The sequence below is a fragment of the Salmo trutta genome, chromosome 26, assembly GCF_901001165.1.
Source record: "Salmo trutta chromosome 26, fSalTru1.1, whole genome shotgun sequence".
Lineage (NCBI taxonomy): Eukaryota > Metazoa > Chordata > Actinopteri > Salmoniformes > Salmonidae > Salmo > Salmo trutta.
The window spans coordinates 34,711,300-34,730,166 of NC_042982.1; the positions used below are offsets into that span (position 1 = coordinate 34,711,300).

Genomic DNA, 18,867 nt, shown 5'->3' on the forward strand with positions numbered 1-18,867 from the left:
TTAGAAGGGTAACTAACTGTGTGCTTTCCAGTCTCCAGTTTGTCTGTGTACAGGTGACAACTTGCTGTTCACCTGCTGTTTGTGTCAGGCCTGGTGAACCTCAGGTGCATAACCAGACATTCATTACCAGGAGCCCAGAGGCCCACAGCACGGTTCTCCATGGGCCTGGAAAATGACTCTGTTCAGGGACACCCCGGTGCTAGTCAATCCCCACCCCCTGGATGATCTGTTCTACACTGGAGCCCCAGTCAGTAGAAAATAATGATTTTCAAATCAGTTTGCTTTATTAATACTGCTCACTCAATAGACAGTTTTATACCATGATCATACAGAACATTGAAATAACTTTATACATTCAATTTAAGAAATTGTGCTTAATTCCAGATAAAACAAAGATAAAAACACAAAAACAATTTACCTTTAGCTATAAAAACAAAATCAGTCAAATAAAAAAAATCTGTGAAAAAGGTTTTTGCTCCTGATACAATCAAGTCTTCTTCCTCATAGTGCTGATAGGCTGATGGGTTTCCTGGTCCTAGTGATAAGACATGATGCCACGCCCCCTCAGAACACGGAGGATGATGAAGAGGATTGGTGGAACTGCAACTGCCATGACCACAGTACCAGAGACCTGAGGGAGAGAAGACAGCCTAATATCAACGTTCATGGCATACTGTATCAATGTTGAATACTACAAGTTCAATGTTCAAACATCATACATACCTTGATAGTAGCACTGTAGTCCTTTTGGAAAGACTGCAGATAGGCATGGAATAGGGCAAGGCTGCAGGGTAAGTAGGACTCTGCTGTGCTGTTGGAGTCTCTGCACCTATGGAAAAGTATAGGAATTGTACAGTGAGAACAGCCTAACCAGTTGACAATAATATACCAGACTGGATAAGGGGAGGACTATCCTCCTCAGTGAATTTCATAAACATGTAAATAGTGAAACATTATAAAAGTTATCCTTTTTAGATAAAACTATACTAAATATATTATTGTCACCAAAAAATGTATTAAAACACACTGTTTTGCAATGAATGTCTACAGTAGCCTCAACAGTAAGGTAGCACCATGATGTAGCTGGAGGACAGTTGGTTTCCATCCTCCTCTGGGTACATTGACTTCAATACAAAACCAAGGTGGCTCATGGTTCTCACCCCCTTCCATAGATTTACACAGTAATTATGACAACTTCCAGAGGACGTCCTCCAACTTATCAGAGCTCTTGCAGCATGAACTGACATGTTGTCCACCCAATCAAAGGATTAGAGAATGAATCTAGTACTGAAAGCATAAGCTACAGCTAGCTAGCACTGCAGTGCATAAAAGGTGGTGAGTAGTTAACTCAAAGAGAGAGAAAGACAATAGTTTAACAGTTTTGAACAAATTCATTTATTCAAAAATTAAGGAGAAGTGCGAGAGATTTTTTTTACACTTACTTAGCTAGCAAATGCAGCTAGCTAGTTAGTTTAGCCTATTCAAACACCCAACTCAAACAGAGAGGGATGCTATGTTACCTAGCTGGCTATGGCTAACTCCTCCAAGTCAAGGTAAGCTTTTGGTTTTATTAATTTATTGCCAGCAGTGTAACTGCTAAACTGCTTTCTAACTGTACACTGTACTGCATGATAGTAGTGGATTTACTAACGTGTTAGTTCTAGTAGCTATGTTGTTGACTTGACGTTAGCTAATATGGTGACAACGATGAAGGCTGTGTGTAGCGGTTAGCAGTTTTGATATAAAGGTTAAAGATTTTTTTCCCCAGTCACAGACAGCTGATATGTTGGGCACTGATGTCCACAAGTGAAGGGAAAAGGTGAGAGAGCTTGTAGATGCGAGAAGGTATTATACAATGATATGGCTGCTATGAAAGTGAACTGTGTTTACATGTGATCAGGGGTGTATTCATTCCGCCGATTCGGTTGAAAAAGGTTTCTTAAACGGAAGCAAACGGAACGAAGCGAGGATAAACATATCTGAATTCTTCCAATACAAACTCTCATTTGCAACTCTTGGACTAATGATTACACCCTATATCAGCTAGACGCAGGCAAGATTGTGTAAGGCAGTATTGAATGTTTCAATGTCTGTCACCTTGATTACTAAAATGTATCTCGACTTGTGTGCGCCTACGTTGTAAACTTTCATTCATAGGCTAGGTTGTAGCAACCTCATGATAGGTATGGGGAAAATTAGAATATCATGTAGTAGTCTAAACCTATCCATGTTACATTGAGCTGGGTACAGGGAATCTTAATGACAGTCATCCAATATGCTGTAACAGAAATAAGGCCAAGATCCTAAAAAAATGATCGTCCTCCCAAATCTTAACGGCACCGAACGCCACTGATATACCATCATATCCTCAGGTAGTGTGCATGGCATTCTCCTGTTGTAAATGGTGTACAGTACCACAGTACACACCTGCGGTAAAGTGTAGTCGCCAGCTCAGTGTTATCTGCCATGTAATGCTGTGTCAGACCCAGTTCAGACAGGACGGACAACGGTAACCCCTGTTCCTCTTGAACAAGCACACCAAGACTGTACCAGCCCTGTGAGAAAAAGCATGTGGAGACACACACACACACACACACACAAGGGTTGCAGATGAGTGGGAAGGCATTTCTTTAATGAGATGGCAATGACATCACACATAATGTAACCAGGCTGGCATACCTGAGGGTCACTCCTTAGTGCTGCCTGTTTGTACATCTCTGCTGCTGCTGCCACATCTCTCGGGCTCCGCTCATGTCCTTCATACAGCAGGTCACCCATCCTGATCAGGGCTGGAGAGGATGGATGGAGGTAATATTAAAACAATCTCTCTGAGAAAAGTGCAACGACGGAGTCAATGCAGACTGTTTATGTCAAAGACAATTCACCATAGGGATCAGGATCTTGTGCATGGCTGGTCAGGTTGTAGTGTCTCCTCATACACTGCACTGCAAAAGTGGGATCCAGGAAACCTCCCTATTGGAAAGGTCAGTTATAACTACATGTGTGTCACGTATTTATATATACTGAATAAAAATATAAATGCAAAATGAAAAGTGTTGGTCCCATGTTTCATGAGCTAAAATAAAAGATCCCTGAAATGTTCCATACGCACAAAAAGCTTATTTCTCTCAGATTGTGTGCACAAATTGTGTACATCCCTGTTTGTGAGCATTTCTCCTATGCCAAGATAATTCATCCACCTGACAGGTGTGGCATATCAAGAAGCTGATTAAACAGCATGACCTTTATCCAGGTGCACTTTGTGCTGGGGTCAACAAAAGGCTACTCTAAAATGTGCAGTTGTCACACAACACAATGCCACAAATGTCTCAAGTTTTGAAGGAGCGTGAAATTAGCATGCTGACTGCAGCAATTCCCACCAGAGTTGTCGACATGTAATTTAATGTTAATTTCTCTGCCATAAGCCAAGTCCAACATGTTGCAGAGAATTTAGCAGTACATCCAACCAGCCTCACAACCGCAGACCAGGAACTTCACATCCAGCTTCTTCACCTGAGACCAGCCACCCGGACAGTTGATGAAAGTGTGGGTTTGCACAACTGAAGAATTTCTGCACAAACTGTCAGAAACTCTCAGAGAAGCTCATCCGCGTGCTCATCGTCCTCACCAGGGTCTTGACCTGACTGCAGTTCAATGTCGTAAACCAACTTCAGTGGGCAAATGCTCACCTTCGAGGGCCACTGGCACGCTGGAGAAGATGAATGCTGGTTTCAACTGTGCCTTGCAAATGGCAGACAAGGGTGTATGGCATCCTGTTGGCGAGTGGTTTGCTGATGACAACGTTGTGAACAGAGTGCCCCATGATGGCGGTGGGGTTATGGTATGGGCAAGCATAACCTACAGACAACAAATACAATTGCATTTTATTGATGGCAATTTGAAAGCACAGAGATATTGTGACGAGATCCTGAGGCCCATTGTCATGCCATTCATCCGCCGCCATCACCTCATGTTTCAGCATGATAATGCACGGCCCCATGTCGCAAGGATCTGTACACAATACCTGGAAACTGAAAATGTCCCAGTCCCAATGTCACCCATTGAGCATGTTTGGGATGCTCTGGTTCGACGTGTAAAACAGCGTGTTCCAGTTCCCGCCAAAATCCAGCAACTTCGCACAGCCATTGAAAAGGAGTGGGACAACATTCCACAGACCACAATCAACAGCCTGATCAACTCGATGCGAAGGAGATGTGTCACGCTGTATGACGTGTCACCTTTTTTTAAGGTATCTGTAAACCCAATGCATATCTGTATTCCCAGTCATGTGAAATCCATAGACTAGGGCCTAATAAATGTATTTCAATTGACTGATTTCCTTATATTAAATCTTTTCGCATGGTGCGTTTTATATTTTTGTTCAGTATAGTTATAGTTATGCATTGATATACTGTATCATCACTGTGGAAACAAGTTTCATCAATCAAACTCACAGGGTTTTGTTCACATAGGTACGCCACATTGAACTGGGCGGCTGCAAATCCTGACTCAGCTGCCATCATGTAATACAACAAGGCCATTAAGCTGTAAAACAGTAGAGACATTAGGTTCATACAATAACAAACATTACAAATTAGTGTTATGTAATGTTCTAACAAGAGAGATGGTCACCTATCCCCTTTAAAATAGTAATCCAAGGCCTTCCTGAGGACCATTCCAAGGTGTCCGTTGTGCTCAGCTGCCCACTTAACCCATCTGTGGTAAAAACAGAGTGATTGGCAAGCAATGCAAAGTAATGTTTTAATCAGATTCATTAAAAAATGAATTAATTTAGAGACTAACAATACAGCATCTGCTGGACGCCTCTTGACTCGGCCAGGGATCCCTGTGGTCCACACATCAGCCAGATGAATGGAACCATCGATGTTTCCTCTTTGGGCAGACTTCAGGTAGTAGGTATAGGCCATGAACTGGGAGAGACAAAACACTGTTGGTTCATTATCTCAGTCCAATAGATGCCGATCAGTGTGTAAGCTACGTAGGAGACCACAGGGTATACTGACAGTCGACCTGACCTTGTCTGCAGCTTTCCCAGGATACAGGCCTTGGGAGTACATGACACCCAGATTCATAGCAGCATCTGAGCTGCCTTGTTTATCAGCCTGTTCCCACAGCTGCACTGCCCGCTGGTAGTCTTTCTCAAACTGCTCATAGTACCAGCCAAGGGCGTTGATCGCTGGCGTGAAACCCTGTGGGATCAAATGGTATGATGAGCAATTTTGAAGGCGTCATTGTAGTCCTACAGCCCATGCATAATGATAAAGTCCTGAACATAATATTGACCAACCTGCTCTACTGCTTTCTTCAGGAAAGTGACTGCCCTTGGAATGTCTTTCTTGACTCCTTGGCCCTTAAACATAATGATGGTATTGTCAAAATAGGCTAGACATTATTATCATTGAACTTAGAATAACTATAGAGACTGACTGTGTCATCAAACTGAGTAATTGACCTCCGACCTGCATGAGGACTATGGCATAGTCATACATGGACACTGGGTCCCCCAGACGGACAGCTCCTCTCTCATAGTGTCTCACAGCAGTCTGGATGTCTGGAGACACGCCCTGCTGGCCCCAGAACAGCATACGGGCCACAGCTTGCTATAGAAGAGCAGTTCAACCATTATCACAAAAGATTAATTGAGACTATGTTTAATACTGAAAACAATCAGACAGATGTATAGTACCTCTGCATCTGCGGCTCCATTGCGGGCCTGGAGTTTTAACCAGTGAAAGATATCATGGTTTTCATTGGTTTGGAACCTAAGCACTTCCTCGTTGTTCAGGTAAATAGATTCTACAAACATCTACATAAACAGACAGATGAGGAGCAGTTTCATTAAATGACATGTTTTAGGATTGTATAATACTTGCATTGACTGAGATGATCTTGCTTCAGGCACAAAGGCCTACCTGCTGAGGTGAGGGGTTGTGATGGTCGGAGGATGTCTGCTTGGCGATGTTAGAGTAGTAGGCATAGGCCAGGTCAGAGTCTGGGGGGATGCCATGCTCACCTAGCTGGTGCAGGTGCCCCAGACGCAGCAGGGCCAGTCTCCAGTCCTTCTGGGCTGACAGCAGGGACAGTAGCCATGCCTGGAGGATGAGGGGAATAAGAGACATGCAAAGTACAAATAGGAGGTCTGGAGTTTCTCCTGACCATGAAAAACTCCTGGCCGTAGTCATGACGACATACACCTGAACACACACACTCATCCACCCACCTTATTGGGCTGCCTCTCCACTCCTACACCACTGCTGTAGAGCACTGATGAGAGGTGTAGAGCTCTGTTGTTCCCCAGACAGCCAGCTTGCAGCAGAAGGGCCATTATCTTGTTAACTACTCCAGTGGATCCAGTGCTCTCTTGACGCAGCTTACGCAGAGACAAGGAGTACAGAGCCCTTCCCACTGATGCCAGATCAACCTTTCTGCCACCTGGGTATACAGTATAAACAATAACATTAGAGAGATTGCAACATCCTCATTAAATGGTGTTGATGGTGTTAACTGGTGGGACACCGTCGGAGGTTAAAATAATTGTAGAAGAGTATTATTATGACCAGCTCTTACCATGCTTGGTGGCCAGTATCTTTGCCAGATGAATTGCATAGCGTCTTTGAGGGGCATTGGGTGCCTCCCAGGGTTCACAGTGTGGTGTCACAGCTAGACGACATTTTAATGTCCACTCATGATAAGCATCCATACAGTTCTCTGGAAAACAGAGGTAGTTTCAGTTTGGATGGAGTGACACTAACTTTGTGAGCTACTGAATATTTTATACACCATCATGCCATCTAGTGGATATTACAAGTCATTACCAGACTCTTGTTTCTCTCTGGCTCGCAGTAAATATCCAGTCAATTTGACATGAAGCTCCAACTGAAATTCCTGACAGGACTGTAGCCATCCAGTCAAATTCAGAATCCTAATAGGGTCTGGAACAATGACTTCAGACTGTGGGAGACAAATGAATACAGGTGTAACATGTTTTGTTGAATTACAGATGGATTTGGATGTTTCTGAATGTGATTCTTACCGGCCTGACCTCAGGTATTCTGTTTCGATAGTACACCAACGGTCCATAATAACCTTTAATTCCTCTCATATATTGACCTCCACTGACCACAAAGTAGCCCTCCGTGTCATCCAGGTGTATAGGATCTCTGAACCTGTAGGAAACCAGTTCCATATTCAAAATGATGCTGACATGCTATAGCAGGGGTGGGCAACTCCAGTCCTCGAGGGCCTGATTGGTGTCACACTTTTCCTCCATCCCTAGCAAATACAGCAGATTAATCAAATTTCATTCTAAACTGAAGATCGTGATTAGGTGATTATTGGATTGAGGTGTGTTAGCTGGGGCTGGGGCAAAACTGTGACACCAATCAGGTCCTAGAGGACTAGAATTGCACACCCCTGTGCTATAGATTTCTTTATTTTGTTCTGTGTTCATCCTTACATGTGTTTTGCAGTATGAACCAAACGTTGCTGCCCATCTATGCACACCATGGTGACATCCACCTAAAAATAATCCAAAAGAAGAGTGAAGACATTACTGGTTAGACTCCTGAAACACTGATTTCCTGTCTACTGTGGGTATGGGTTTAATACTGACCATTCTGCCACGCAGCTCCACGTTGATGTGGCACCACTGGGCCAGGGGCACCTGAAACGGGCAAAGGAACGCTGAGGACCTCCCAGTCTCCCCATGCATCTGGACATGCAGCTGGCCTGCAGAAGACGTTATAACTAAGGAATAGGCATTATACTGGTATAATAATGCATCTGGCCATTTGAGAAGTGAGGATAGAAGAGCAATGTTACCTGATCTTTTAAGGAACAAATTGGGAGTGGCATAGTTATTTTGATAGTCTATGTGGTGAAAAACAGAACACAAGTTTTCCTGGCAGGATTGGGTCAGGAACACCCAGATGGAGAACGCACACCTGGCAACAGGAGAGAATAAAAGTATCAAATATTATCCTATGTTAATATCCCCAACATGAAGCCCACGTCTTTTAGCATGCACATACAGACTATGTAGCTAGTGGTCTTACCATGGAAAAGAAATATCTTGGAGTCGCAAGTACTCCTGGACCTCGTTGCTATAGGCATTTAACGTCTTGGTGATGCCAAAGTTCTCTCCAGTTGAGGCATACATGGACGACAACAAATGGACTGTCTCTGAATGGGAGATTATTTTGTGATAAAATGAGAAATGCTAGGATATAAAAGTTTGTATGAAGTTTGTTATAGTTTATAGACTAAATATGTTGAAAATGAATTACTGACTGAGCTGTCTTACACTACGAGACATTGTTTGACTATGACTGCTTTTAGTGTCTCAATGCTCTATTTGAGTGGTCCACAATGTGGTTTTTAAAATCTTTACTTTGTTTTGTCAACTATTGTATCATTGTGGACTCACATTTTTCTAAATAACTAACTCTACACTACAGTAATTACCTTGTTCCACAGGGCATTGTGAGGTGGTGGTCCTGCGGCTTAACCACAGCATCTGTGTAGCCCAGCCAGGGCAGAGTTGATGCTGCTTCATGGGGCGACTGAGAGGGGACGTGGGCTGCAAGCTGACCACCGCAGTGGCCTGGCCTGACCTGTAACTGTCCTCAGATCCCCCCTCACTGACTGAGGCACGCAGCATGCCACTGAGCACCCACTGAGAGTCAGGCACAACCCAGTCAGGCTGGTACACCAGCCAGTCAGGGAGGCTCAGTAGCAAAGTCCTAATCCGGTCCGGACCCGGCTCACAGCTCCAGTGTCTCTGGAATACCGTGGAGCTTACTCCAGTGTCATAAGACACCAGACACTCCACCAGCACCACAGCTGGTTTAGAACAGGAGTACAACACTTTCAGAGAGTAGCCAGGCACTGGCTCAGCTGGTGGGTTCAGGAACATCACATCTGAACCCCAAACCAGCTGTGTGGAGGGAGAGGAGGAAAGCCACCAAAATAGTATGTACATCGAAAGTTGAAACATTTCTTTCAAATTAAGCACCTAAATTGAAACATTACTGTGTGTGCGTATGACAGGTATTTTGAAAATAGATATAGTACAACATAGCCTACCTGTAAACTGAGATGAAACAGTAATAAACACTTATCCAAGTAATGCTGGTTCATGGTCCGACTGTGGGGGTGTTTAATTCCTTTAAAATGATGGCTGCTCAATAAAAAGTCGGTTTAAATGTTTTCATGCTGAGAAGCACACGAAAGACAAACACTAAAATATGTCAAATTAAAAGGTTAGCAGTAAAAACGCCAATAAAGGACCATATAGTCAAATCTAGTTTTAAAAGGGTGCGTTTGCTGTCCTTTTGACTGGAAGAAACCTGAGAAAGTTTTAATGACGAGAACCCGGACTAATATCCTGCTTTGTCCACAAGTGAAACAAGTGCTTATGTAAATATTGGAATAAATGCACACACAGCTCCACCTGTTAGCTGCGCTATCAGACGCGTGACGTGACTAATACACTGACGGGTTATTTGATATACGGAGCAGTCCAACTCGCCCAAATTTTCTCAATGTGTTAAGGCATTCGGAAATGTTTACACATTTAATACATATTGCGCTTGTGTTTTACTGTGAACTAGAGGGATAATAATGTTTTTTTTTTTTTTTTACATAAAATAAATAGCAATACCCAAGTCTGTTCATTATTCAGTGCCAATTACTCTAGAAAATCTGTGATACGATAACAGTTTACTCCTTGCTACTGTTTTGTGTGTTAGTATCCACTTATAGCACACCAAACAGAGCTCTTCGTATCTGATAAACAAAGGCCATGTCTTTCATTCAAAATAGTTTATTGCTATCATGCAGGAGTGCCATAAAAGTCTAGAGAACGTCACAGAAGATGCAACATTTTCTGTCTCTGTACAAATATATGTATTCATAAATAGAAGCTGAAAAGGAGGAGTCGGGAGTTAAAGTGGGGGTGGAGAGAGTCATGACGCTCGAGCTGACCTCTGTCTCAAGCCCATTATAGACGTTAATACAGTAGCTGACATGCATCAATACAACTCAGTGCAGTATCCTGGCAACAGACAGACACTCACAGATAGACGGCATAATTCATATTACAGCTGCATCGTGCAGAAGAGGTACAAATTACACTTTAAAAAGTACCAATAGGAAGTTCATGTTTTCAACTGATCAATGAAAGAAAATAATTCCATTTTTCATCCATACCATCAATCGCACTGTGTGAGGCCTCCATTGGGGGGCGATGGCGTTGTCTGGAGAACTGCTGTGGTTATTACAGATTCAGGAGCAGTCGAGCAAGTCAATTGTTTAGGAAGTTATAGGAGAGTCCCTACTACCAGAATGTATCGTGACATCCTTTTCTAAACCATGTGTGCCCTCAAAACCATTAATGGCAAGTGAGTTTATAATTGTGACCAGTAGATACCATTACTGTTATTGTGTGCTTGACTTTGGATCTATATAATGTGAATATAGGTGATCAGGGTAGTCTACAGTACAAGCTAAAGTAGCAAACACCTCTCCAGAATGCTCTAAACAGCTTGGGAGTCTTTGAAATACTAACGCTGCCTGAAACTCTCTGTCACCCACATAATTTCAAGCAATGTCAAATTGATCACCTTATTTTAGTTTGGAGTCCCCAGATAAAAAAAATGGAAGGCAGTGCTACTCATTCTAAAGCGGCCTCTAACGTACAGTACATATATAGCTGATGAGAAGAATAAAGGCCACTGGACCAGAGTCTTTGTTTTGGCATCTCCAACATCCACCTACAGCACTCCTAATGATTCACATGATATCTCTTACTCCTAATGATTCACATGATATCTCTTACTCCTAATGATTCACATGATATCTCTTACAACTGCAAAGTAGATTGATACAATTGGCAATTTGCAAATGTAGACATTTACTTCAATAAACATTTGACATTACATTCATATAGTTCAAGTAGTCCTTTTTAATAACTTTCCCCTCTATTAGGGAACTTAGATCGTGGACAATGACTTCTTGCACTGTGACACAGGCTACCTAGCTTTGTATGTGCTGGGGGTCTTCGAGGGGTTTAAATCAAGCACTTCTACATCACTTCCAAAAGGTGCACCATCCTAGGGAAATGTTTGCCTAGTGTGTTGCTGTGTCTGCAGTTGTACTGGAAGAGTTCTGACAACATTGATTGCTAGATTTCTAGTTAGCACAATTGACTCGGGAGGTTTTTGCAAGTATTGTTCAGCCCTTTTCAGCCCCCCTCTCACAACTGACCAACACTGACTACCATTAAGTACTTAAAAGGTCCATCTGACACCATTTTCTGTCAAACACATAACAAGGTGGTTGGAGATGAACCAAAAGAAACAACTGAGTTAAGTGTTGTCTGAGCAGAATAGGGACAAGAACCAAGCAAACACCTAGAAGCATTCAGAGAATATCAGTCAAACAAAGGTGAAGACATGCAAACTGATACAGGTTGAAGTAAACCAAAAGACATCCACCCAGGAGACTTGTTTCCCTTTGAGAGACTGGCACCCTTTCCTACTAAATAAATAGTGCTTTACATTCCACTATACAATACCACCCATTCCCAACATAATCAGGACAAAAATCATATAATCAGATAGCTGGTTGCTCCCAGTTCCTCAGGGAAAGTACCTACAAATCCATAAAGCCAAAGATTTGTGCCATCGAGTGAGACCAGTGAACAACCCAAAACAACTTCTCCAAAACAGAAACAATAATAAGTGAAACCTCTTTAATAGTCTTTAGTAGCCCTCGTTATTATTTCTTCTGTTTTTTGAAGATCTTGAAGGTGTGTTTCTTACGGCTGGCGACGGAGTCTGTGTCTTCTCCCGTGGAACCACTGTCTTCCTCCAGAGGGCTCTTCTTGGAAGAGAGCTGTGGGATGCGGCTGCTGCCCTTGGTCCCTGCGACCCCAGGCTGGCCCCCCGTGGGGGAGGAGGTGTCAGCGTCAGTGGAGTTGGGGCTGAGGGAGCGGGAGGACTCTGACATAGATATACCAACGAGACCAACATTCATCTCTCCCAGGCTGGCTGACTTCTCGATGCTGTACACCTTCTTCATCAGGATGGGGCTCTCTGGGACTGGCTCGGCCAGGGCTCCTCCTTCATGGACACGGTTCCCTCCGTTAGGGGTGTGGGCATGCAGGGAGGGCTCGTCGGAGGCGGAGCGGACGGGTTGGCCATACAGGAAGGAGGTGGGTTTCACCAGGTGGCCCTTGGAGCTGTAGGCGGACAGACGATCACCGATTTGGGAGAGGGACAGGGAGGAGTCTGAGTCTGAGCGGTTCAAATCCCTGTGGAAGAACAGAAGAGAGTCGGTGGAGGAACAGAGGTACAGTGAGGCCCAGTCCAGAGACATTCTATAGCCTCTACCCCCTAGGCACTTCAAGTAGACCTGAAAGAACTGGACAGATATAAGCAATGGTAGTATCTCCATTTTCCCCTCTGATAGGCTAGGTGGATTTTTTACCATCAGATGGAACGTCTACACATTTCTAATCCTTTCAGAACTATGGGGTAGAGGCCTATGGGGTACAGGCTGTTCTGGACTGAGCCTGACTGAAAAGTGGATCCAAGCTAAACCACTGCATGCTTGAAGTAATCTATCCAATGCCTGTAAAGCCAAGGACACAGTGGGCACTACTCGCCAACAGCAACTCCACATCCTGTTAGTAGTGCAGGCAGAGGGAAGGGTTGTTTGGGCTATCGAGAAAGACAAGAGTTGGGAGTGGATGGCAAAAACTAAAATATGAAATAATGAATTAGGCAGAAAAATGTATTTAACGAAAAAGTAATAATGCATAAGAATGTACGCAAAATGTCACAGGTTGCAAAATGGGTGAGTTATAGTTAGATGAAACAATCGTTTATGAAAATGAGAACACTGCAACCCAGATAAGAAAAAAAAAATATATATGAAACTATGGGGGGTGAAAACATAGGCGGAGAGAAAATCCCACGCGCATGCGGTGCGTGTGGAGGGAAGAGAGCAGAGGGGTACCCGAAGCTGCTGCTGCGCTGGAAGTCTGGGATGGTGTCCATGGGCTGAAAATAAGACGAGTGATAGACATGGGAGGAATGAGGAGTGGTGGAGTGTAAGGAGGAGGAGGAGGAGTGGAAGTGGGAGGAGTGGGGCTGACGGTAGGAAAGAGGTGGGGAGGAGGAGCAGATGATCGCGGGGTGCGAGACAGCCGAGGACAGGGGAGGCAGGGGGAGGGCCTCAAACTGTTGGAAGGACTGGCTGTGTGACTGTTGGAGGGTGGCCCTAGACCTGGATGAGTAGGAGGTACCGTCTCCCTGCTGCCCCGCCAACAGGCAGGTCTCTACCAACCTCTGGGAGCCCATGGCCAGCTGGGAGTCCATGTGGCGCTGACGCAGGGACATCATACTGGGAGCTATAGAGACAACACAGAACACCACCATTATCAACAACCACTCTCTGATTATATACACACACAACACACACAGCACAGGGTGAGGGACAAGAGTAGGCTGGAATTCGACTGGGAGGGCACTAGCAGAAGACATGGGTGTTTGAGACATTTCAGTATTGAATTAGTGTTGTTGACCTTTGTGTTGAGCAATTCAGTAATGTTCGGTTGGGAGAAATGCAAGTGATGGATGCAAAATATCTGATGTTCAAACACCTGGGCCTTAGCTATGCCAGTATTGACAAGAAAACAGGAGGGATGGCACTGTCTGGTGAGAAGTTTGTCTGGTGAGGATTCTTGCAGGGGGGCCGAAAGTTAAATCTTTCATCATAACCAACCCTTCCCCCTTCATTGTAGATCATTATTTGTAAAATCAGTCAGTGGCAGTATGTTGTGAGGGGGTCTAAGAACATTAGTCACTGGTGAGTGGAAGAGTGCTCTGGGTGATGAGGAAGAAGATTGAGGATCAGGCTAAGGAAGAAGAGCAAGTCATTGGACAGCTGGAGACAGTACGGCCCGGGGTATGTGGACGCAGCATGGAGAGTTTGCCTTATCCATCTACAGGCCCTGTCCCAGGCCAGAGTGTTACAGCTATATCCATCTACAGGACCTGTCCCATAGTGTTACAGCTATATCCATCTACAGGCCCTGTCCCATAGTGTTACAGCTATATCCATCTACAGGCCCTGTCCCAGGCCAGAGAGTTACAGCTATATTCATCTACAGGCCCTGTCCCAGGCCAGAGTGATACAGCTATATCCATCTACAGGCCCTGTCCCAGGCCAGAGTGATACAGCTATATCCATCTACAGGCCCTGTCCCAGGCCAGAGTGTTACAGCTATATCCATCTACAGGCCCTGTCCCATAGTGTTACAGCTATATCCATCTACAGGCCCTGTCCCAGGCCAGAGTGTTACAGCTATATCCATCTACAGGCCCTGTCCCAGGCCAGAGTGATGCAGCTATATCCATCTACAGGCCCTGTCCCAGGCCAGAGTGTTACAGCTATATCCATCTACAGGCCCTGCCCATAGTGTTACAGCTATATCCATCTACAGGCCCTGTCCCATAGTGTTACAGCTATATCCATCTACAGGCCCTGTCCCAGGCCATAGTGTTACAGCTATATCCATCTACAGGCCCTGCCCCATAGTGTTACAGCTATATCCATCTACAGGCCCTGCCCATAGTGTTACAGCTATATCCATCTACAGGCCCTGTCCCATAGTGTTACAGCTATATCCATCTACAGGCCCTGTCCCAGGCCAGAGAGTTACAGCTATATTCATCTACAGGCCCTGTCCCATAGCGTTACAGCTATATCCATCTACAGGCCCTGTCCCATAGTGTTACAGCTATATCCATCTACAGGCCCTGTCCCATAGTGTTACAGCTATATCCATCTACAGGCCCTGTCCCAGGCCATAGTGTTACAGCTATATCCATCTACAGGCCCTGCCCCATAGTGTTACAGCTATATCCATCTACAGGCCCTGCCCATAGTGTTACAGCTATATCCATCTACAGGCCCTGTCCCATAGTGTTACAGCTATATCCATCTACAGGCCCTGTCCCAGGCCAGAGAGTTACAGCTATATTCATCTACAGGCCCTGTCCCATAGTGTTACAGCTATATCCATCTACAGGCCCTGTCCCATAGTGTTACAGCTATATCCATCTACAGGCCCTGTCCCAGGCCAGAGAGTTACAGCTATATTCATCTACAGGCCCTGTCCCATAGTGTTACAGCTATATCCATCTACAGGCCCTGCCCATAGTGTTACAGTATGTGCTCTGTGGTTTTGACAGGGGTGGGTGACTCTAGGAGATAGAGGGAGGGAGGGTTGAGGTCAGGACGAGGGGTAGCTAAAAGGCCAACCAGAGTATTTCCTGAGGGACTGGCTGGCCGAAGATCACTTGCTCGCTGGTCCTTGAGCCAATTGGTGTCTGGGGGTCGACCAGAGACACGGACGGACACCGCAGCCAAAGAGAAGTGTTGGTGGAGGGAGAGGGGTAGTGAGGGGACGTTATTAGTGTGGATTAGAATACTTACTAGAGGACTGCAGTGACAGAGGTCTAGAAGGAGACTTCAGAACTAGAGCTCAGCTTACCGCTGCAGTTAGTATCAGCCCTCTCTAGGTCTGCTATAATCAGAACTCAGACAGTATCAGCCCTCTCTAGGTCTGCTATAATCAGAACTCAGACAGTATCAGCCCTCTCTAGGTCTGCTATAATCAGAACTCAGACAGTATCAGCCCTCTCTAGGTCTGCTATAATCAGAACTCAGTTACTGCTCAGTAGAGCTGATTACCAGGATACCATAGAACACAATGTTGACCAATTAAGTCAATAAACATGTTCCAATAAATATAATACATTTAGGTTACCAAGACAAGGACTAGAAATAACAACTAAAGTACGTTGTTCGCATCATAAGTCCCTTTGAGATCGTAACTGGTTAATAAAAGCTGTAGTTCTCCATTTCAAAAGAAGAAACCCTGAGTATTTAATTCCTTAGTGGCTGAAACAAGGTGATAAATGTGTACCCCCAGGGGAATGACTTGACAACAATAGAAAGCAAGGCTCTATGTAAGGAGAGAACTAAATGGTCTTCCAGGCAGCACTATGAGAGACTTTTAATTGAGTGCATGCACCATTGTGCCTTCCTCTTCCCCAAATTGGTCTAGATCAAAGCTAAACCTTATGAAGCTTATAGGAGGACAATGGCCTTTCATATTGCTTACTATTACTTCATGTTCAGTCCTTCATTTCAGCCGTGTCCAAACAGCACATTCCATTGGTCAGACTAGGAGACAACTGCTAAAAATAGATCAGCACAAAGATTTGGTGTCATGAAGTATGTATTTCTTCAGAGGTTCAATTTCCACAGCAATGGATATCAACATTGTGCACCTTGTTCTCATCTTACACTCCATCCCAGAAGTGAAATTCCCATATATCGAGGCACTCATTTCAAAATTGAGAGAAAATAAAAAAAACCCAACCAACTGTTAATATGTATAAAAAAAATACCAAAAAAATGTGAAATTACAATTCATACATTACAGATTTGCAAACACGGATCACATTTTGGGGTATTTTATTAGGATCCCCATTAGCTGTTGCGAAAGCAGCAGCTACTCTTCCTGGGGTCCACTGTGGGGCTCTCACTGTGGGACACTCTCAATCACAGACAAAACAACCCAGACAAGCACCCCGAATTCCTTCACAAACCGGGCTGCTCATTTTAATAAATTGAGATGATCGTTGATAATATTTTGTGTCTGTATGCTAATTTTCATATGAGGGTTGACTTTTGGATTTCCCCAGGAGGCCCTTGGTGTATTTAGGAGGTCTTTTGCTACAGAGTCCCACAGTGGGGCCGAGGGAGTCGGACCAGCCCTTACATTGCAGAGTACCGGGCGATATGATGTCCTCGTCCATGTCGTCCATGTCATCAGACATAATGAAGTGCTGGGGTGTGGCCCGGCCACCCATGAGGCTGGGGTCAAGGTTCAGGGTGGAGGCCAGGGAGGAGAGCCCAGGGTTATTGACGATGGTGAACCCAGTCAGAATCTCAATCTGCTGCCAGCGATGCAGCCTCTCCCTCAGAGCAGCAGTCACCTCACCCAGGGCTTGTCTGGATCCGAGGAGAGGAGGGGGCAGAGGAATACAAGCACAGATCACATTTTTACATTTACATTTTAGTCATTTAGCAGACGCTCTTATCCAGAGCGACTTACAGTAGTGAATTCATACATTTCATTTCATGCATTTTTTTGTACTGGCCCCCCGTGGGAATCGAACCCACAACCCTGGCATTGCACACACCATGCTGGCGTTGAACATAGATATAGAACATATTGGCTTTAGACAAATCCCAAAATACTCTATCTGTAATTAAACTCACTTGGCTGTCAGAATTTGGTGATCTACATTGTCCAGACAGGAGCTGTGTGCCACATGGAAGGTCCCAAAGATGGTGTTTCTCTTCTTCTTGATCTTCTCTGCCTGCAGTCACAAACACGATAAAACATTACTCCCAGGTTCGGTCAACTCTGTCACAATAAGGGTCCAGAGTTTCTCCTGCTCACATTGTCAGATACATCTCCTGGCCCTACTCATACGGTATATCTAGTCCCCATACTGTATACAGTGCGTTTGGAAAGTATTCAAGCCCCTTCCCTTTTTCCACATTGTTACAGCCGTATTCTAAAATGGATTAAAAAAATGTTTTCCCTCAATCTACACACAATAACCCATAATGATAAAGAGAACAAGTTTTTAGAAAATGTTGAAAAATTATTAAAAATAAAAACAAAAATACCTTATTTACATAAGTATTCAGACCCTTTGCTATGAGACTTGAAATTGAGCTCAGGTGCATCCTGTTTCCATTGATCATCCTTGAGATGTTTCTACAACTTGATTGGAGTCCACCTGTGGTAAATTCAATTGATTGGACATGATTTGGAAAAGCACACACACCAGTCTATAAAAAAGTCCCGCATGTCAGAGCAAAAACCAAGCCATGAGGTTGAACGAAATGTCCGCAGAGCTCCGAGACAAGATTGTGTCGAAGCACAATGGGGAAGGGTACCAAAACATTTCTGCAGCATTGAAGGTCCCCAAGATTTCTTAAATGGAAGAAGTTTGGAACCACCGAGACTCTTCCTAGAGCTGGCCACCTGGCCAAACTGAGCAATCGGGGGAGAAGGGCCTTGGTCAGGGAGGTGACCAAGAACCCGATGGTCACTCTGACAGAGCTCTAGAGTTCCTCTGTGGAGATGGGAGAAACTTCCAGAAGGACAACCATCTCTGCAGCACACTCCACCAATCAGGCCTTTATGGTAGAGTGGGCAGACAGAAGCCACTCCTCAGTAAAAAAGGCACATGACAGCCCGTTTGCCAAAAAGCACCTAAAGGACTCAAAGACCATGAGAAACAAGATTCTCTTTTTCTGATGAACCCATGTTTGAACTCCTTGGCCTGAATGCCAAGCGTCACATCTGGAGGAAACCTGGCACCATCCCTATGGTGAAGCATTGTGGCAGCATCATGCTGTGGAGATGTTTTTCAGCGGCAGGGACTGGGAGACTCGGGAAAGATGAACGGAGCAAAGTACAGAGAGATCCTTGATGAAAACCTGCTCCAGAGCACTCAGGACCTCAGACCGGGGAGAAGGTTCACCTTCCAACAGGACAACAACCCTAAGCACACAGCCAAGACAACGCAGGAGTGGCTTCGGGACTAGATTCTGAATTATCCTTGAGTGGCCCAGCTAGAGCCCAAACTTGAACATCTCTGGAGATACCTGAAAATAGCTGTGCAGCAACGCTCCTCATCCAACCTGATAGAGCTAGAGAGGATCTGCAAAGAAGAATGGGAGAAACTC

The 18,867-nt window shown here is 44.6% G+C and overlaps 2 protein-coding genes across 7 annotated transcripts in view; both read right to left on the reverse strand.

The window, feature by feature from the left end:
• Positions 1-262: 262 nt before the first annotated feature.
• On the reverse strand, positions 263-9,416 carry si:dkey-24p1.6 (protein sel-1 homolog 3). 4 transcript variants are annotated; one of them, XM_029715776.1, is made up of 23 exons: positions 9,106-9,416; positions 8,485-8,956; positions 8,076-8,202; positions 7,843-7,964; positions 7,634-7,749; positions 7,478-7,539; positions 7,064-7,187; positions 6,837-6,972; positions 6,589-6,729; positions 6,242-6,453; positions 5,934-6,113; positions 5,708-5,827; positions 5,481-5,621; positions 5,309-5,371; positions 5,037-5,210; positions 4,804-4,931; positions 4,633-4,716; positions 4,455-4,545; positions 2,886-2,973; positions 2,680-2,789; positions 2,428-2,555; positions 724-829; positions 263-650 (listed from the first exon to the last, which is right to left on the reverse strand). In XM_029715776.1, the coding sequence occupies exons 1-23, from the start codon at positions 9,157-9,159 to the stop codon at positions 375-377; spliced, it is 3,255 nt and encodes a 1,084-aa protein (XP_029571636.1). In that variant the 5' UTR covers positions 9,160-9,416; the 3' UTR covers positions 263-374. The 4 variants fall into 4 exon arrangements, with proteins under 4 accessions (XP_029571636.1, XP_029571635.1, XP_029571637.1 ...); XM_029715775.1 differs by having other exon boundaries at positions 7,055-7,187; XM_029715777.1 differs by having other exon boundaries at positions 418-631; positions 7,055-7,187.
• A 412-nt stretch (positions 9,417-9,828) lies between these two features.
• stim1a (stromal interaction molecule 1a) overlaps positions 9,829-18,867 on the reverse strand; it is a 43,017-nt gene continuing 33,978 nt past the window's right edge. Inside the window, exons 10-13 of one of the 3 annotated variants that reach the window (XM_029715781.1) lie at positions 17,383-17,483; positions 16,880-17,112; positions 13,372-13,435; positions 9,829-12,334 (exon numbers count right to left, since the gene is read on the reverse strand). In XM_029715781.1, coding sequence (XP_029571641.1) covers positions 11,800-12,334; positions 13,372-13,435; positions 16,880-17,112; positions 17,383-17,483 — 933 coding nt within the window. In that variant the 3' untranslated portion in view covers positions 9,829-11,799. Of the gene's footprint in view, positions 12,335-13,041; positions 13,436-16,879; positions 17,113-17,382; positions 17,484-18,867 lie in introns of all 3 variants that reach the window. The other 2 variants (XM_029715780.1, XM_029715779.1) reach the window with 2 other exon arrangements.